This window comes from Bubalus kerabau, chromosome 1 (assembly GCF_029407905.1).
Source record: "Bubalus kerabau isolate K-KA32 ecotype Philippines breed swamp buffalo chromosome 1, PCC_UOA_SB_1v2, whole genome shotgun sequence".
NCBI lineage: Eukaryota > Metazoa > Chordata > Mammalia > Artiodactyla > Bovidae > Bubalus > Bubalus kerabau.
Window position 1 is genome coordinate 152,814,264 of NC_073624.1, and position 20,191 is coordinate 152,834,454.

The window sequence follows — 20,191 nt, forward strand, 5'->3', positions numbered from 1 at the left end:
CACTTTCCCTTTAGTCCTTCCTGCCAGGACTAGCGGCTCTGGGGAAGTGGCCGGCCTGAGCTGGCCGCTAAGCCGCGCATGCGCCACATGCCCCTGTGGCGTAGGACCTCGTCCCATCGCTACTCAGAGCCAGGCGGGGACCGGTGCTGCGGGCGTCGGCCGCCAGAGTAGACATGGGGGCCGGCCGCCCGGGGTCTGTGCTTGCTGTACTGGGAGTGCTTGGTGTCTGTGCGACCAGAGGCCCAGGACTCGCAGCGGAGGGGAAGACCGGCGGGGAGGCGGAGTGGGCGGAGCCGTGGGATGGCGCGGTTTTCCGGCCTCCCTCGGCGCTGGGCGCAGTGGGGGTGGCTCGCAGTCCGGGGGCCCCGCGGCCCAGGAGGGAGGAGGCGGTGGACCTGCCGGTGCTGCTGTGGTGGAGCCCGGGGCTGTTTCCTCACTTCCCGGGCGACTCGGAGCGCATCGAGTGCGCGCGCGGCGCGTGCGTGGCGTCCCGGGACCGACGGGTGCGGGGAGACTCGCGGACGCGCGCTTTGCTCTTCTACGGCACCGACTTCCGCGCGTCCGAGGCGCCGCTTCCGCGCCTGGCGCACCAGACCTGGGCGCTTCTGCACGAGGAGTCGCCCCTCAACAACTTCTTGCTGAGCCATGGTCCGGGCATCCGCCTCTTCAATCTTACCTCCACCTTCAGTCGCTACTCGGACTACCCGCTGCCGCTGCAGTGGCTGCCAGGGATCGCTTACCTGCGCCGCGCGGCACCTCCGCTCGAGGAGCGCGCAGAGTGGCGCCGCCGCGGCTATGCGCCGCTGCTCTATCTGCAGTCCCACTGCGACGTGCCTGCGGACCGAGACCGCTACGTGCGCGAGCTCATGCGCTACATTCCGGTGGGTGAGGGCCTGGCGGAGCGGGAAGGGGAGGGTGGCGCGTGGTGTACCCTCTTGACGGCCGTGCTCTACCTCTCTCAGGTGGACTCCTATGGGAAGTGCCTGCAGAATCGGGAGCTGCCCGCGCCGCGGTTACGGGACACAGCCACAGCCACCACCGAGGATCCAGAGCTCTTGGCCTTCTTGTCCCGCTATAAATTCCATTTGGCTCTCGAAAATGCCATCTGCGACGACTACATGACAGAAAAATTGTGGCGCCCCATGCACCTCGGTGCTGTGCCCGTGTACCGCGGCTCTCCCTCTGTGAGGGACTGGATGCCGAACAATCACTCCATTATCCTCATTGACGACTTTGAGTCGCCGCAGAAGCTGGCAGAGTTTATTGACTTCCTGGACAAAAATGATGAAGAATATATGAAATACTTGGCATACAAGCAACCTGGGGGCGTCACTAACCAGTTCCTTCTGGATAGTTTGAAGCAGCGCGAATGGGGAGTGAATGACCCCTTACTACCTAACTACCTTAACGGCTTCGAGTGTTTTGTCTGTGACCACGAACTGGCGCGGCTGGATGCCGAGAAGGCCCACGCAGCCTCTCCTGGGAATATCCCGGTCCCTGAGCCTCATATTGCCCAGCCCTCACACATGGACTGCCCAGTGCCCACACCTGGCTTTGGCAGTGTGGAAGAGATTCCTGAGAATGACAGGTAAGGATAGCTGGGGTCCCCTGGGGCTATTAAATCAAATGATTTACAGACTTGCTTCCTGCAGGCAATAAACTAGCCCTGGGTGCTGAGGGGATGTTGTATAAGGAAATTATGACACGAGGTCACTGTGCCTTTAAGGTATCAAGACTCTAAGAGAAGACAAATTGCGAAAGAGCAGTAGAAAATGTGAGAGGTAATTGAGGGCAACAACATACGAAAATCAGCTTTTATAAACGGTGTTTGTAGTAGTGATTCAAAAAAAGCTTCAACTAGAGCAGAGGGCTTGTTTAGGGAAGTGATGAGGGACAAAGCTGGGCCAGGTTATACATATTCTGAATACCAGGCCCTGGAGCTGGACTATCCTGAAAATCAACTCAGCTGTTTATTGAGCATCTTCAACATGGTGGGGCTGTGGATGAGAAATACATTAGTGTTTCCAGGGAGGTTTGCCTGCAGTAATCAGGGTTTATACCTGTTAACTTGGTGTAACTATTAACAGCATCTCCTTTGAATCTTAAAATTACCCTGATTTGGATGATAAATTATGTTTGTCCTAGACAGAATAGAAGGGATGCTTTCAAAAGATGATTAATGATTGTGGCCAATGTGGATTGGAAGGGAAGTGAGGAGGCTACTGAAGTAGGCAGCAGAAGGTGTTGGCATTGGAAACAAGGTCAGCATAGGAGATGGGGTAGAAAAACGTTGAAGCCATTTGCAGCAAACCACAGCTGTTAGGGGAGCGGTGAGATTATGTTTGAGAGAGACTGCTAGAATGACCTGCAGAGATCACCGTGGACAGTGGATGGCAGCAGAGGGCTGGCACAGTTTGGTCCTGGGAGTGGAGTGGATTTGTATCTAGTAATTTACATCAGGTAATTTGTATCTAGTTTGTGCAGAACATATTATGATTTATCAGAAGAAAAGTGTAACATTAAAAAAAGAGAAACATTCAGGTTATGGCTCATCTAGACACTGGATATGGTTGCACTTCTTGATTACTGAAACAGGTGTAACATAAAAAGTAACCATCTAAATACTGGATACTAGACACTGGATACTTTTGCACTTCTTGATTACTGAAACAGGTGTAACATAAAAAGTAACCATCTAAATACACTTACTTGCTTTTCTTAGGAAGATTACTGTTTCCATAGTTTGGCCCCTGCTCTGCCTACCTCTTAATTCCCTCCACATTTGGAGACCAAGAGCAGGCAAGTCAGGAAATTTAACTCACTGGGATATGTGTATGTGTGTGGGGGGCTTGGATAATGAATTTGTGGTTTTGGCTCACTGCCTGTCACTTAGATTAGTACTGGATTTACTTCACATTTCCTTCCCTCAAAGCAGATCCTTGGTCCTAACCAGAAACCACTGTATCTGCTGAAGATTTCTTTGGCCATTGGGAGAAAGGTAGGATTCCTAGTTGTACTGAGGCTCCATAATCCAACTCTCATTTTGATATTTCAGCTGGAAGGAGATGTGGCTGCAAGATTATTGGCAAGGTCTGGACCAGGGGGAAGCTCTCACTGCCATGATCCACAACAATGAGACACTTCAGGGGAAATTTTGGGATTACCTAACAGAGATCTTCATGAAAAGGAACCAAAATCTCTAATTGCTCATACAAGTATTTAACTTGATAGAGCTAAGATGGAAGTCCTTATACAACCATGGGACATGAAAGATATCCAATGCACAAGTCCTTAATGAACACTGTCTTACCATGAATCCAAGGAGTAAGTTATATCCACTGATATTTTATTCTAATCATGTGTAGCCAGGGTCTCAGCCTATGGTAATAGAGCCTCTTCTCAAGGAGAGATGGAGGATCTAGTTTTTGATTCAATGGGAACCAGAAGCCTGAAACACCCCATTTGATTCAAGGTGCTGATCAACAGAATTTTTAAAGAACTCCTTATTTTTCTAGCTCTTTCAGCCTCTCAGTCATGATTTGGGACATGTTAGTACTTGGCTGTGAATGAGGTAAGACGGGCCAGGTTTCGAGTATGAAAACCTCTCCTGTATTCTTTAAACTGCTCATTATTTTTTTTTAATTTAAATTTATTTAATTGGAGGCTAATTACTTTAGAATATTATATTGGCTTTGCCATACATCAACATGAATCCGCCACGGGTGTACATGTGTTCCCAATCCTGAACCCCCCTCCCACCTCCCTCCCCGTACCATCCCTCTGGGTCATCCCAGTGCACCAGCCCCGGGGCATCCTGTATCCTGCATCGAACCTGGACTGGCGATTCGTTTCTTATATATTATACATGTTTCAATGCCATTCTCCCAAATCATCCCACCCTCTCCCTCTCCCACAGAGTCCAAGAGACTGTTCTATACGTCTGTGTCTCTTGCTGTCTCGCATACAGGGTTATTGTTACCATCTTTCTAAATTCCATATATATGCGTTAGTATACTGTACTGGTGTTTTTCTTTCTGGCTTACTTCACTCTGTATAATCGGCGCCAGTTTCATCCACCTCATAAACCACTCATTATTCAATACCTTTTCCTAATTTCTATTCCTATCTCTTGCTTTATAAACTATTTATGTTGGTGGTGAAGCAAAACTCCTGGTGGGTTGTATTCTGGCTCTCTGGAGTTGTAATTTTTTTATATCACTTACTTTGCCTTTCATGTCAGCTTTTTTGAGTGGCTTTTCTTGCCTGGTTTTCCACAATTTCTGTTGGAGATGGAGTAGCCTTACCACTATTCCCACACTTATTCCCACCTGCATTAAACTGGCTAGAGATTGGACACCTTTTCTTAGTGCTGATTTCCTTCATATCTAGGGCATATCTGAAATTCCTTCTCACCTCATGAATATCAAAATTCAGAGGCTAATAAATATCACGTCAACTTAAGGAATCATCCTGCTCTATTTTAGAGATGGAGACTCAGGCTGCAAATGATAGCAGAAGAAGTTATCATCATTTCAAAAGGTTAAAATAGGTCAATGTGAATCAAAGCGCAAATTTTTATAGGTCTTTGGTCTTTTTCTGTCTGCCTAATGAACTCTTCTATTTTATTATCTTTATATGCTACAAAAGTCCATTTCCCCCCAAAACTCATGAAAATTATGGTGGAAGAATCAGCCCAGCAATATAGCTCTAGTAATTATCTCATATTATCTCATATTCTGTGGCACTTTTAAGTGGGATAAACATTCCAACTTCATCCATTCTATTACTGTTACAGTACATAATTTTATAGTACTTACTGAGGCCACATTTTGATGAAGTCCATCTAAGGCCCTAAACCCAAGGGGATGAGAGATGAAGCAAGACCATTTAAGCCATCATGAGTGGCTGGCTAAATAAAAAGATTTGGGGAGGTAGCCAAACACTTCTATTACTGTGGTTTAAACATACAGCTTAATGGAGAGGGAGATCATCTGCTTTTTCTGGGGCAGTGGAACAAGAACACCTTGGATCTTAGAACTACACTGGTTGTAATGTATTAATGAATTATCACTAGAGAATTCCTATAGCTTATCAATATATCTGGTTTAGTGTGTATGCATGTGTATATACACACACATTATTTACAGACATATATGTGGTTGTAAAGACTGAAGAGGAAGATGATGCTTATGACTTCAGTATAGACTATGTATAATAGGACCTTGGGTTTCTATAAGGTTTTGTTTTTAATATTTTGAACAGCCTGCTAAGCTGTTCTATGTGTGATATACCAGTTTGTTTTTAAATTTAAAAAATCTAGCTATTTACATCAAAGCTAACATCAAGTGTTTATTTTAAAACATAATGGCACTTGCTTTGAATCGGGTAAAGATCAGAGACTTTACAATTTTTGGCTGACATGAAACTATATAATATCCCACAAAATGGAAATGCTGCAACAGACCTCACAATAAACATTTATATATGTGGGGTGTTCATATATATATTGGGCTTCCCTTGAGGCTCAGCTGGTAAAGGATCCGCCTGCAATGTGGGAGACCTGGGTTTGATCCGTGGGTTGGGAAAATCCCCTGGAGAAGGGAAAGGCTACCCACTCCAGTATTCTGGCCTAGAGAATTCCATGGACTGTGTATAGTTCATGGGGTCGCAGTTGGATTTCCACTTTCATATATACATATATGATGCTTCCACTAGGGCCCCACACTTATTGTGACCTTTGAAGATGTAGCCAACCAAAGTTATAATTTAGGCTGGATTTCACTGCCAGGGTGATTCTTTTTTTTCTTTTTTTGACTGTGCCACACAGCTTGTGGGACCTCAGTTCCCTGACCTGGGACTGAATCTGGGCCCGTGGCAGTGAAAGAGCAGAGTCCCAACCACTGGACCACCAGGGAACTCCCTGTTTTCATTTTATTTAATAAAAAATGCCCTTCAGGACTTCCTTAGCAGTCCAGTGTTTAAGACTCTGCCTTCCAATGCAGTGGGGTAAGTTTGATCCTTAATTCCCTGGTCCCGAACTAAGATCCCACATGCCCCAAGGAGCAGCCAAGAAAAAAAAGGGCCCTTCATAACAGTATAGAAAGTTTTCTGTTTAGACTTTTGCAGAAAAGAACAAGACAGACCTTTGAAATACTTATGTTAAAATTTGATATAGTACGGACTCTTACAAAAGCCAAATTCAGGACTCAGACTTCTAAGCGTGCAAGCTATTTGAATGCAGACACCGGTTTATATTGTATACAAAATACAGTATTACCAAGTGCAAACTAAGGTTAGGACTCAAATTTCATTATGTGCAATAAAATGGGTAGGCAATGGTTATGCAAGGTGTAGAATCATTCTTACTTCTCCTGTTTAATTACACCAGTTCAACTGGCATTACCTTAGCACTTTTATGTACAAAGTAGGCCAGTTGTTTATTACTGATTGTGGATGGAGACTCATCCCTGGTTTGTGGTCGGTGCTTCCGAGACTTTCTTTATTCCTCTTACCACAAAAGTATTCACAAAAGAGCAGGGTAAGCCAGGTGCTACCTTTCCACAAGGGAAAGCAGAACCAGAAGTAGCCACATGGCTCTCCAACTAAAGGCTTCACTTTCTCTGTGGAGAAAGCAAGCAATGTGAATTTTCTGTGGTTTGGAGCCCAGCCTGCTCTGTATACCGCAGCAGGCTTGAGGTTATTAGTGGTAGAAGTGTCCAATAGGAATCAACTTTATTTGTGTTGCTGGAGTGGGGGTGGAGCATGGGGCTGATGCCTTTATAATTCCCAAGAGTTGCTATTTTCTATTATCTCAGGTTTAATTTTGTATTAATAAATGGCTTCTTTTTAAACAGTGTCTTCTGCTTGATTTTATTTCTGGGGTGAACATGGTAAAGTTGGAGACTTGCAAAAATATTTCAAACATTTGTTCATTTAACAAATATGTATTGGCATTACTCTAGGCCCTGGGATATAGCACTGAGCAAGACTGACAAGGTCCCTGCTCTCATTATGTGTACATTTTAAGTGGGTGTTGGGGTTAAAGCCGTAAACAAACAATAATTGAATAAGATAATCCAGAGTATGATAGATACTATGAAGAAAATAAAACATGTTGATGGTGGTTTAGGATGGACGTCAGGGAACTCCTCTTTGACATCAAGTGAGACTCAACAGAACAAAAAGAGCCAGTCATGCGGAGATAAATGGGACGATTCTAAATATCTGACAAGTGATTAGCGCACACTCAATTTACATAACCAAATAAAAACTGCTCCTCCAAAGTAATCATCATCTGATGAATTATAAGACTGTCCAAATTATCCTTTCATTACCAGAAACATTTCTTGGAGATCATGCGTAAATGCCTTGAGCATCAGTGGTACATCTTTGGACTGAGTTTTGTAAACAGCTAAGTCACTTCAGAGGGGCAGGGGGTAGAAAAGGTCACTTAGAACCAAGTCTAGTTAAAGCTAGGCATTACAATCCAAGGGCCAAGTGTATAAATAGAGATGATACTGCAAAGTATCTTTGCAGGATTGGCGAGAAGATTAAATAAAACGATGAATGTGAGAAAGTGCTTAAACCTCACCCTATCCAATGAGATCACTACAAATGAGAAAACTGTCGTGTCCAGCTCGACAGCACAGGTTCCCCAAACCACCGCCGTGGCAAAAGAGTGAGAAACACTCGAAGTTACAGCGGGGATCGGGATGAACACCCCCACGAAGTGAAGGCGTCCAAACTGATCTCAAGTCTGCTTTATTATACTTTTTGAGACTTGCTTGTACGTGTTTACGTGAGCATAGCAGGCCAGGTGGCCTTCAATAATAATCCTGTGCAGTTAACATTTAATATTTTGTATCCCTGTTTTTCTGTCTCAAGGACAGAGACCTAGGTAGTCTCTATGTGCCTCCCAGGCACCAAGGACAGGAACAGTCTGCTGATGGCTTTCCATCCCAGGTGTCCATCCTGCTTTCAAAATGTTTGCTGTTCCTTCCTGGATTCCTTCACGAGTCACATACTGAGTCATGTCCTCTCAGCAAGATTGTTTAATTCTTTTGTCAGGCCTTTTAGTAGGCCTGTCTCCTACATCTCCCCCTTTTTGTTTCTGTAGATAACTGAATATAGTCAAGAAGGCTAACTGTTGCTGCTGCTTCTTTCGTGTTCTTCTCCAGACTATACAGAGATAAAACTTAATGATTAATAAAACATTGCAACTAATTATAAGTCCATAACCATAGGATTTGATTTGTTTGAGAGGATTTAAGGAAGACAGTCCATCAGCTATAGCATTAAGCAAAGAAGAGCCAGTAATCACATCAAGTTTTTTATTAAACATGCTTAGAATGTCACGTTGTAACTCTTGTATATCTAATGTAATATTTCCTTGATTTAGTAAATATCGTTTAACTTTATCCCAGTTAAAAGTCGATTGATTATACATATTTATGTGCAGTCACACAGAATGATGTGTAATTCCAGTCACACTTTAGTCTTGTTTTTGTAGACTTACCAATTGATCTCCTAATAAAATAACAGAATATTGTAAGCCAGCCACTTGTGAAGCCAATTTTTCATCTATTTTTTGTTGAGTGGACCAAAGAACGTCTGCATCCTTATGCCATTCTTGTACAAAATGAAGTTTGAACAGGTTGATGCAATGCGACACTGCTGTAGTGGTGGTTATTGCTATAATTCCCAGAATAGCTGCTATTTAACATACCAATAAATCTTTTTGTTCTTTTAAAAGTTGCTTTTATAATTTCTTCTATGGCATAAAGAGTAGGGCTTTCTTGCCAGCCTCTTTGTAAATCCACTGGTATCCAAATACCTGTCCAAGTTTTTAAAACATAAATACTTTGCCAGGATTCATTCAAAGGAATGGTATTGTTTAAACAAGTATAAAAAGAACAATTTATACAATTTATGAGACCAGTAGAGATGTTACACATCACTGGCCCTAACATAAGCACAAAAGGTAATCTTACACAGGCCTGAATAGTATGAGTAGAATTTTTAGTAAAATTAAAAGTTGCCTTAGGATCGTTTAAGATATATTCAGTATACTGGCCATTCCAAGCCTTAAGGGTTTTTAAAGCCATAGGTATCTTCCAAATCTCATTATGTACTGGGTGATGGATAAGGTGAGGAATGGGGGGAGCAAATCCCTCTCCATGCCATATCAAAGATGCATTTCCATATGTATTAAGTGTGTTATTATGATATATCCATGGACTAGAAATACTTGTTCCTTTAATCTTAGGGGTTCCTCTAGGGCCCTAATCTATAATCTGTCCCTCAGGAGTATTTAGTAACAGATGACCTTCAGACCCTCTACCATTTTTCCACTGGATCCAGTCCTCCATCCATACCATGTCCTATTCTTAAAAGCATAGCCTGGGAGATTAGGAGGACTATAATGTATGGTGGAATTTTCTCTTTCTTTAAAAGTAAGTGCTGTTAATAAGAAAAAAGTGTTCTTATTCTCTCCAGGCTTTTCTACAATAGAAAGCCATCCCCGGAATCCCATCTTTAAACAGAATTCTCCAAATCCTATACAAATGGATGTGCTATCTGTTCTTACTGTATAATTTTTTAGAGATCGTCCTTCTTCTTCTTTTAAAGGAAGGCTTGGATCATAAGGACCAGGAAGGCAGGCTGAATCATTGACAAATATGGGAATACTGAATCTTGCTATGTAATGGGTCTTAATAAAGGAGGATTGAGAATATATGCCCAATAATGATGACTGGAATCAGCTTGAACACTTACTGACGTTGTGATAAGGGTTACCATAGCCAGTAGTAGATTGGCAGATGTTTTTGGAAGGCCATGATGATGAACTAGGCTCTCAGTGCCCTGTGATAACTTATCTGCCCCCAAGTGGGTATTGTGGCAGTTCACGCTCACTTGGTCTTGGCAGGCCCAAGTTCTAACGTAAGGTGTGGCATGGCATGCGTCAGAAGTCTGGAGGGTGGGTCTATATCAAATCATGTTTTTTTCTTTCCAATACCAGATTCTCCTCCTCGGGATCCATCGGTGTTCATTTCCTCTATTAAGATAAGAGCATACCCTCTTCCTTGTTTAAGCATGATACCCAGCTTCCATTCCCTGTCCTCCTTCCACAATATTTTTTGCCAAACCTCCTATAAGGGAGAAACTTTAAGGGAAGTATCTTTAGTCTGTTGTGAAAAGTTCCAGTGAACCTCAGCTGCTGGTTTCTCATATGGCCCTCTTGTGTCCAAAAAATTTAGAGTAAAAAGAGCTAGAGCTATTTTATCCTTAGGGGAAACAGGTCCCAAAAGCCATACTGTCCTCCCCCTTTTTGTTTCTGTAGTATAAGTTTTAAAGTTCAGTGGGCACGTTTGATGATGGCTTGTCCTTGAGGATTATAAGGAATGCCTGTAATATGTTTAATAGACCAGTCAGCTAAAATTTTTTGAAAGATATGACTTTTATAAGAAGGCCCATTGTCAGTTTTTATAGTTTTCGGTAGGCCCATATAGGCAAGAGCTTGTCGTAAGTGAGGGATACATTGAACAGTTGACTCTCCATTATGAACTGAAGCAAAAATCATTCCAGAATATGTGTCAATGGAAACATGTATTAAACCTAAATTACCAAAACAGGGCATATGAGTAACATCAGTTTGCCATAAGTCATTAGGATATAATCCACAAGGATTTACGCCTTCCTGATTTATGGGCACTATTGTGGAAGTCTGACAGGTAGGGCATTGAGAAACAATATTTTTAGCTTGTTGTCGGGATAACTGAAAACAATATTGTAATCCTCTGACGTTAATGTAAGTTAAATCATGAAACTAAGTGGGAGTAAGGAATGTAGTTAATTTAACATCAATCTGGTCATTACCTTCTGATAAAGGTTCTGGTAATTGAGAATGAGAGCGGATATGAGTAATATGAAATGGAAATTGTTGATTCCTAACTATATCTTGTAATTTCAAAAATAACTGATGAAAAAATTCCCGAGACAGGAATATGAATAATTTCTATCTGGAAACTTACCTTAATAGCATATTGAGAATCTGAGATAATATTAATGGGTATTACAATGTCTGACAGGACAGTAATTATGGCATCTAGTTCAGCTTGTTGTATTGATGAATATGATGATTGCCAAATTTTGGTGGTTGGACCATAATATCCATCCTTACATTCTTTATTTGCATCTGTAAAAAAGATAGGAGCACACTCGATAGGTTTTGTTTTAGTTATTCTAGGCAATTTAAAAACATGTTTTTTAAGAAAATTAATTTAGAAGATGGATCAGATCAGATCAGTCGCTCAGTCGTGTCCGACTCTTTGCGACCCCATGAATCGCAGCACGCCAGGCCTCCCTGTCCATCACCAACTCCCGGAATTCACTCAGAGTCACGTCCATCAAGTCAGTGATGCCATCCAGCCATCTCATCCTCTGTCGTCCCCTTCTCCTCCTGCCCCCAATCCCTCCCAGCATCAGAGTCTTTTCCAATGAGTCAACTCTTTGCATCAGGTGGCCAAAGTACTGGAGTTTCAGCTTTAGTATCATTCCTTCTGAAGAAATCCCAGGGTGACAATCAATTGTACCAATAAAATCAGATAATGCTATCTGCCATTCCATGTTTTGTGCAAAAAGTCATTCTATCTGACCTTTAGCTAAAGGAACTATTATATATTTGGGATCATATCCTGAAATTTGTCGAATACGAGTCCTCGATTTAAAAATCAATTTACTAATAAGGTCTACATAGGTAGTCAATAATTTTGTTTGTTTATGGGGTAAAAATACCCATTGTAATTATAAATTCATTTTGCCATATTATTCCTGTAGGAGAATGAGGTGTAGGAATAATTAAAGCAGTTAAAGGTTGTTGAATATCAATTCGAGATAACTATTTTTGTTGCATGCCTTGATTCATTTCTTGTAATTCTCGATTGGCTTCAGCTGTAAGTGTTCATGGACTGCTGAGATCTGTATCTCCTTTTAGAGTATCAAATAAATTTGTCAAAGCATAATTAAGGATACCCAGTGTAGGTCATCAGAGAAGGCGATAGCACCCCACTCCAGTACTCTTGCCTAGAAAATCCCATGGACAGAGAAGCCTGGTAGGCTGCAGTCCATGGGGTCACGAAGAGTAGGACAGGACTGAGCGACTTCACTTGCACTTTTCACTTTCATGCATTGGAGAAGGAAATGGCAACCCACTCCAGTGTTCTTGCCTGGAGAATCCCAGGGACGGTGGAGCCTGGTGGGCTGCCGTCTATGGGGTCACATAGAGTCAGACACGACTGAAGTGACTTAGCAGCAGCAGCAGCAGTGTAGGTCATAACCAATTAATATCTCCTAATAATTTTTGCAAGTTGTTCAGAGTATTAAGGTGATCAGTTCTAATTTGTATCTTTTAAGAGGATACTGTATGACGATTAAGAATGTATCCCAAATAATTATTTTCTGTATTTTATCCGGGGCAATTATTAAGCCAAATTCTTTCAATATATTTTGAGTGTCTAAAAATATATGGTGCAATAACTGATTATCTGGATAAGCCAATAAAATATCATCCATATAATGTATAACATAAGCCTGGGGATATTTCTGTCTAATGATAGACAAGGGCTGATTAATAAAAATGTGACATAAAGTAGGACTTTCACGGAGAAGGCAATGGCACCCCCACTCCAGTACTCTTGCCTGGAAAATCCCACGGACGGAGGAGCCTGGTGAGCTGCAGTCCATGGGGTCGCTAAGAGTTGGACACAACTAAGCGACTTCACTTTCACTTTTCACTTTCATGCATTGGAGAAGGAAATGGCAACCCACTCCAGTGTTTTTGCCTGGAGAATCCCAGGGATAGGGGAGCCTGGTGGGCTGCCGTCTATGGGATCGCACAGAGTCGAACACAACTGAAGCGACTTAGCAGCAGCAGCAGCAGGACTATTCATCATCCTTGAGGTAAGACAGTCCATTGATATCTCTGACTGGTATTAATGCTAGGACAGTAAAAGCAAACTTAGGAGCATCAGAAGGATCTAAAGAAACAGTAAAAAAACAATCTTTTAAGTCTATTATTGTAAGATGTCATTTTTTAGGAATCATAGATGGTAAGAAAATACCTGGCTGTAAGGCTCCCATGGGTTCCATTACAGCATTAATTTTTCTTAGGTCTGTTAATATTCTCCATTTACCTGATTTCTTTTTTACAACAAAAACTGGGGAGTTCCAGGGGCTAGTAGATTCAATTATATGTCCTTGTTCTTTATGTTCTAGTATTAGTTCATATAATGCTTCCAATTTTTCTCTGGTTAAGGGCCACTGCTCCATCTATATGGGTTTTTCTGAAAGCCAAGTCAGTTTTAATGCAGTCTTTTTTGAAGCAGTGGCCCCTAGGATAAATTTGGATTTTGGAAAGGGTTATACCCCATATTGGCCATAATTTGTTTAGCTTGTGGGGATATAGTGGGTATGGTTACATATGCTCCCCATTGCATTAATAAATCTCGTCCCCCAAAATTGATTGGAATATCTGCAACCAGAGGTTGCAAAGTGGCAGTTTGTTGTTTTGGGCCTTTACAGAGCATTGTTTGAGAGCTCTGACAGATATTATTCATAGTCCCTATTCCTGTTATAACAGTAGGAACTGATTTAATGGCCAGGAATGAGGTCAATGTTTTATAGCTATTATTGAAACATCAGCTCCTGTATCCATGAGCCCAGGAAATCTCTTTCCCATTATTTCTGTATCTAGTTTTGGTCTCTCATCAGTAACATAGGTCTGCCAATATACTTGGTTTCCCGTACTTCCAAATCCTCCTCCTCTTTTTCTAGGGGATTAATCTTTATGTAAGGCAACAGAAGGGAGTTGTGTAATTCAGTCTCCCTTATTTATTTGATATGGAATATTAGCACTCATCATAACATGAATTTCCCTTTCAAAGTCTTCAATGATTCCAATTTGTACTTGAATGCCCTTTATAGTTAGACTACTTCTACCAATCATAAGTCCAACAGTATTTTTTGGAAGAGGACCCCATATTCCTGTAGGAATTTTACATACTCTCATAGATGGCATCAATAATTGATTATCTAGGGCAGGAATATCTATTGCTGCGCTGCCCGAGGTTACTGCTACTGCTACTGCTAAGTCATGTCAATCGTGTCTGACTCTGTGCGACCCCATAGACAGCTGTCCAATAGGCTCCTCTGTCCCTGGGATTCTCCAGGCAAGAATACTGGAGTGGGTTGCCATTTCCTTCTCCAATGCATGAAAGTGAAAAGTGAAAGTGAAGTCGCTCAGTCGTGTCCGACTCTTAGCGACCCCATGGACTGTAGCCTACCAGGCTCCTCCGTCCGTGGGATTCTCCAGGCAAGAGCACTGGAGTGGGTTGCCATTGCCTGAGGTTGCTGGGAGTAAATCATAGATTGATTGTTTTCTAATATTTGAGTGGGATATGTGAATGGGACTGCATTCCATGAGCGCGGATTGTTTTGGGAGCCCCTAGCTCGGCTCAGAAAGGTGTTTCCCAACAGAGGAGTCCTGTCTTTATGAAATTTGGAATGGCATTGATTAGCCCAGTGATTTCCTTTTTGAAATTTAGAACATAATCCAGGGGCTTTAGCTTCCCCTTTTCGATCATTATTATTTATTTTACAATCTTTTTTCATTTGTCCCAGTTTTCCACATCCATGACATTTAATTTTATTGTCCTTTTTTCCTTTTGAAAGGGCCTGTGCCAATAACTGCATCTTATAGGGTTCTGATCCAGTATCATGACACGCCTTTATATAATCTTCCAAGTTGCTTCCCTGAGCTTTTATTTTTTTATTTTTATTTTATTTTTCTTCCCTGAGCTTTTAAAGGTTGGAGAGCCTTTTGGCATTCAGAGTTAGCATTGTCATAAGCCAACAGCTGTAAAAGCATGTCCCTTAGATTAGGTTGAGATACCATGCTCATTAAATTTTTTCAAAGTCTGGCTATAAAGTCAACATAAATGTCTCCATTAGACTGTCTAACTTGTGTAAATGATGGAGTAGTATGTCCAGGAGGATTAAGGTTTTCCCAAGCTCTTAAACATACAAATCGTACTTGGGAGAGGACCTGATCATCAAATTGTAATTGAGCCTGTATTCCAAAATATCCTCCTGACCCCATCAGCTGATCCAAGGAAATGTTAATAGGGGGATTTGAAGCAGCATTTTTATGAGCTTGTTGATTTGTTTCATCTTGCCACCAGGTTTTAAATTGTAAAAATTCAGAGGATGAAAAACAAGTTCTTGCAACCGTATCTCAGTCAAAAGGGATCAGCCTTTCAGCTTGTGAAAGTCCTTGAATTAAACCCATAGTATATGGAGAGTTAGTACCGTATTGTGTACATGCTTGTTTTATCTCTTTGACTGTCTTAAAAGGCAGAGGGTGATAACCATAAGTAATAGCACCTTGTGGATATTGTGGACCAGGGGAAACCTGAGTGACCACCACGGGGAGGGCTAGGGCATCTTCATCCCCTTGTAGTTGTGCCTGTCTAATTCCCCTTTGAAAGGGAGAAATATGGTTGGGCACTGTCAGATGAGGTTCAAAATGCCGTCATCCCATGGAGTCTCCGGATCTAAAGGGGGTGGCTCTGTTAAGGGTGCTGAAGGATGAGCCACATTAACCATGGGAAAATGATCATTATTCCCACGATTTTATTTTCTTTTGCTCTTTTCGTTTGGGGCGCAGAGGTGCTTTTCCCCCTTCAGAATCACTATTCTCATATAAACAAGATTCATGTATTGTCTCTACAGAATTTTCAGAATCGGAGGCTTCTGAATGTAATGGTCCTAGCGCAGTGCTAATAAGATTCCCCAGTGACCAGACAAAGGACTACGTTCCCCACTATGATAAGCTCTGCGTAGGCAACGCATAACTTCTTGCTATTCTTTATACCTTAAAGTCCCTCTATCTGGATCAAGTCAATAGCAATGTTTTTCAATAGCAGAAAGTAAGTCTTTTAAAGCAGAATGAGAAACTTGCACTCCCAAGGTTTTCAACAAAGTCTTTTAAGACTTGCATATATGCTTAGGGCTTCCCTTATGGCTCAGACGGTAAAGCGTCTGCCCACAATGCAGGAGATCAGGGTTCGATCCCTAGGTCGGGAAGATTTTCTGGAACAGGAAATGGCAACCCATGCTCCATTGTTACCCTGATTGAATTATTCATGGGGTGTACTCACCAGGTACTTTCCACGTCCACCTCTTCGGTTGGAATTCCCTCGTTCCTTGCCTCCTAAGGAGAAGCTTCGAAAGCTGGTTTCCCTTTCAGGTCCCCGTTGGGGCGCCACTTGTCGAGTCCAGCTCGACAGCACAGGTTCCCCAAAGCGCCGCCATGGCAAAAGAGTGAGAAACACTCAAGAAAGTTACAGCGGGGATCAGGGAACCAACACCCCCACGAGGTGAAGGCGCCCAAACTGATCTCAAGTCTGCTTTATTATACTTTTTGAGACTTGCTTGTACGTGTTTACATGAGCATAGCAGGTCAGGTGGCCTTCAATGATAATCCTGTGCAGTTAACATTTAATATTTTTGTATCCCTGTTTTTCTGCCTCAAGGACAGAGACCCAGGTAATCTTTATGTGCCTCCCAGGCACCAAGGATAGGAACAGTCTGTTGATGGCTTTCCATCCCAGGTGTCCATCCTGCTTTCAAGATGTTTTCTGTTCCTTCTTGGATTCCTTCAGGAATCACATACTGAGTCATGTCCTCTCAGCAAGATTGTTTAATTCTTCTGTCAGGCCTTTTAGTAGGCCTGTCTCCTACAAAAACGATTCTTTAAGCCGCAGCAGCTGTTCAAATAAATGAACCTATTTTTCTTCACGGCTTCGAAGTGGCTCTAAAGGTAATCAAAACCAACAGTTCTTTAAGGTTTATTAAAATTAAATCATTCCCAAGTTAGCACCTTTAAGTCTCACATTTTGATCCGCTCCCATCCTCTGTCCTTGCCTATGTCAATCACTCTCTAACGCCTACTTTACAACCCGAAACTTGGGCTCTTTCCTGGGTGTTCCTGGCCCAGTACTGCCCAAGACTTCAGGGCCCAGAGCTCACAAAAGTCAGCGTGGACCCACAAAACAGCCCCAGAGATTCTCCTCCTAACCTGCACAAGTGTCTACACTAGCCAGGGTCCGAAACCGGAATCAAGGCGACCCCGCCAAGAAAAGTAAGAAGGGCATCCCGGGGCGGGAGGTGGGTGGGTTGCAGCCGAACCTTATCCGGCTTGTAGGGGTCACGCAGGGTCACGCACGGCGCCGCAGAGCCTGCCGGGAGCTCCGTGCGCAATGGCGACGCCAAGCCTCCGGGGTCGGTTAGCACGGCTTGGGAATCCGCGGAAGCCTATACTGAAGCCCAATAAGCCTCTCATCCTAGCTAACCATGTCGGGGAACGGCGCCGGGAGAAGGGCGGTGAGTCCTCTGAGCCTTGGAGGCCCCAGAGCGGAAGCCGGAATAGTGCTGAAGGCTACTGGGTGGGAGGGTCGGAAAGTAAGGGTTTCTTTGTGACTGAGGATCCTTCCGTTCTGCTCCTCCAGAGGCGACCTGTATCACGGAGATGTCGATAATGATGGCTTGCTGGAAGCAGAATGAATTCCGCGACGAAGCGTGCAAAAAAGAGATCCGCGACTTCTTCGATTGTGCTTCGAGGGCTGAGGTGACAGGAGGCTTCTGGGTTGCCCTTTTGAGAGGAAAATAGGGGGCATACAGTAGTGGTTCTTCTGCTCTTGCTTGGTGATAAGAAAGTCCCTCTCATTCTGAAAGGGAGAGGAGATTTTTGGAAGCTACTTGATCACGCCAGAGTGGGAAAGGTTACTGTTTTGAAATCGCTGTGATGCTGAGAGATTTGTTTCATTGCTTTCAGCTTTACCGGGTGCAAAATGAGGTTAATAATTAATATTCGTTTTATAGAATTTTTTTTATCAAGTGAAGACATGCATGGGAACGCCACTTTTTAAAGTTTAAATTGCTTTTCAAATAGACATTATTGTTTAAAGTAAACTAGAGACAGTAAAGGACAGGTTGTTTAGTTTCCAGACTAAATTGCCGACTGGGAATTGTATACTAAATTGTATAATTCAGATTTTACAATCATTCGTGGATCCGAAGTCCTATGAATGAAAGGGAACTGGGAAGAGGACACAGATCTCCAGGCTGGTTAACACCTTAGCGTAATTTGGGTTGTGTGAGAACTATTAGCTTAGGTCAGGGCCAACTTAAGAGCTATCATTTTAATTTTTGTTCTGTGTTTTCAGGCAGCCCGAAAAATGAGATCAGTCCAGGAGGATCTGGGAGAGTTGGGGAGTTTACCCCCCAGGAAGTTGAATAAGCTGTTACAGAGGTTTCCTAACAAGCCTCACCTCAGCTGAAAATGGAGGAGCATTTTCAATGACTGGACTTAGCTTCTGAGAATTAAACAGAGGCATTTTAGAGATATTTGCACTGCCTTGCTCTCTTTGAAGAGTAGAAAGAGGCAAAACACTGTCTTTTTTTTTTTACCCTTTGGAAACATTCTGTGGGTGGAAATTTTGCTTTATTTTGAAATAAAATCTTCTGAAGAGAACTTGGCCTTTTGTCGTGGATTAGGTACTCCCACCATAGTTGAACCTTGTGTCCTCCCCTACATTCTGAAAGGTGTTTGCTCCCTGATTTGCACCAGGAGCAGGACAAAAACCTTTGTGTTGTCCTGCAATTGAGGTCCTTTATACCATTTAGTGCCCTTGCCTTTGAATGCATTAAGGTTGTTATCCGTATGTACAGTTTTTTGCCATCATCTGTAAGTATATTTAGAGACGACCTATTGTTGTGCATAGCCTCTGTAAGGTGCTGCTGGAATAATCAGAGGTTCACAAATTAATAACCCACAGTTACTGCAGATGAATTTTATTTGGCCCACACAGTTAAAATTTAAATTAGCTGACCACAATAGAAAAACTGTCATAAAAAGTCCACTTTTTCGCTTCCCTTAAAAAAAAAAAAAAGATCTGACAATCCTAGTTTCTTATCCCCACATGGAAATAAAGATTAATCAAATAGAGTTGATTATCTCCATTCTCCAGAGATCTGGTCATGGGACTCCCCCAAGTGGTGAGACTAAGACTTAATTGGCAATTACCATCTTTATGTATTACCTGTTCAGTAGTGTCATTATCTGCTTTTGTGACCTCTTGATATTCTATAGCCTGCCCTTTCAGACATAACTGAGTTAACCTTTTCTATGTACTTTACAGCACATATATCCCCATTAAATGTACAAAGGGATCAGTGGGGGTTTTAAAGCTCCAGTGGGATAATTATTAAGATAAATGAAGGGGCCATGCCTCCTTGAAGCACATACCCCATACCACCATATACCCCATTGATGGAGTACTGGACAACTGCCTATTCTGCCGGCTGAGGCTGTTAGGAAGAAGTTCAGTGCTTAGGTACTGTGGACTAGCCTTGAAGTTCTTAACCTTTGGTCAATAGACTCCCAGTAAGAGGTCTGTGAATATGGATGAGAACAGAAAAAGTTATCTTTAACCACAACTGAAATTGAGTATTTCAGTTAGCACTGGGAAACAACACTATTATTAGCAATACCTATATGAAACCACAATATTTTATACCTTAGAGTTTGTTACAGATGTCTCAATATTTATACTCATCACAGGGAAGCCTGGCGTGCTGCTGTCCATGGGGTGGCAAAGAGTCAGACACGACTGAGCGACTGAACTGAACTAAATTTATTAATATTTTGATAATTGTATATCAACATAAAATATTTTCTTTATAATTCTTTGATTTAGTCTATTTATAAACAATCTGAGGGACCTCCCAGGTGGTCCAGTGATTAATACTCTGCATCCAGTGCAGAGGGCGCAGGTTCAATCCCTGTTCAGGAAACTAAGATTCCACATGTGGCCAAAAATATATAAATAAATACTTAAAAAAATACTATTGCGGGGGCCGGTGAGGGAGGAGGGGGGGTCCCGGGTCTTCACCAGGTTGCTATGGCACACACATAGAAAAGGTTAGGAACATCTAGACTCAAAGTCCCCACTGACAACAGTACTACCACCTCCCGAAATCAAATGCCTTCTTTTCCTGGTGCTTCGCCAATTAGGCCCCATAAAAAGTCTTCTGGAATGCAGGCTTCTGAACTACAATTCCCAGAAGGTGGTGG

General features: G+C 42.5%; 2 protein-coding genes and 1 long non-coding RNA gene across 3 annotated transcripts; 2 read left to right on the plus strand and 1 right to left on the minus strand.

The window, feature by feature from the left end:
• Nucleotides 1-57: 57 nt before the first annotated feature.
• Nucleotides 58-6,837, plus strand: FUT11 (fucosyltransferase 11). Its single transcript, XM_055536116.1, has 3 exons — nucleotides 58-881; nucleotides 963-1,588; nucleotides 3,056-6,837. Exons 1-3 carry the CDS (start codon nucleotides 174-176, stop codon nucleotides 3,201-3,203), a joined length of 1,482 nt encoding a protein of 493 aa, XP_055392091.1. The 5' UTR covers nucleotides 58-173; the 3' UTR covers nucleotides 3,204-6,837.
• A 1,392-nt stretch (nucleotides 6,838-8,229) lies between these two features.
• On the minus strand, nucleotides 8,230-17,270 carry LOC129620226 (uncharacterized). Its single transcript, XR_008698450.1, has 3 exons — nucleotides 17,135-17,270; nucleotides 16,215-16,870; nucleotides 8,230-11,194 (listed from the first exon to the last, which is right to left on the minus strand). It is a non-coding gene; the product is annotated as an uncharacterized LOC129620226 (long non-coding RNA).
• On the plus strand, nucleotides 17,244-18,589 carry CHCHD1 (coiled-coil-helix-coiled-coil-helix domain containing 1). The gene is made up of 3 exons (XM_055536127.1): nucleotides 17,244-17,439; nucleotides 17,565-17,683; nucleotides 18,282-18,589. The coding sequence occupies exons 1-3, from the start codon at nucleotides 17,316-17,318 to the stop codon at nucleotides 18,393-18,395; spliced, it is 357 nt and encodes a 118-aa protein (XP_055392102.1). The 5' UTR covers nucleotides 17,244-17,315; the 3' UTR covers nucleotides 18,396-18,589.
• Nucleotides 18,590-20,191: the final 1,602 nt, after the last annotated feature.

What these genes read in the sequence shown, in the direction of transcription:
- FUT11 (XM_055536116.1), top strand. Translation starts at nt 174, where the DNA reads ATGGGGGCCGGCCGCCCGGGGTCTGTGCTTGCTGTACTGGGAGTGCTT. An exon ending in AGCTCATGCGCTACATTCCG is followed by an intron (nt 882 to 962) that starts GTGGGTGAGGGC and finishes TACCTCTCTCAG; the next exon opens with GTGGACTCCTATGGGAAGTG. An exon ending in GAGATTCCTGAGAATGACAG is followed by an intron (nt 1,589 to 3,055) that starts GTAAGGATAGCT and finishes TTGATATTTCAG; the next exon opens with CTGGAAGGAGATGTGGCTGC.
- CHCHD1 (XM_055536127.1), top strand. Translation starts at nt 17,316, where the DNA reads ATGGCGACGCCAAGCCTCCGGGGTCGGTTAGCACGGCTTGGGAATCCG. An exon ending in ACGGCGCCGGGAGAAGGGCG is followed by an intron (nt 17,440 to 17,564) that starts GTGAGTCCTCTG and finishes CTGCTCCTCCAG; the next exon opens with AGGCGACCTGTATCACGGAG. An exon ending in ATTGTGCTTCGAGGGCTGAG is followed by an intron (nt 17,684 to 18,281) that starts GTGACAGGAGGC and finishes CTGTGTTTTCAG; the next exon opens with GCAGCCCGAAAAATGAGATC.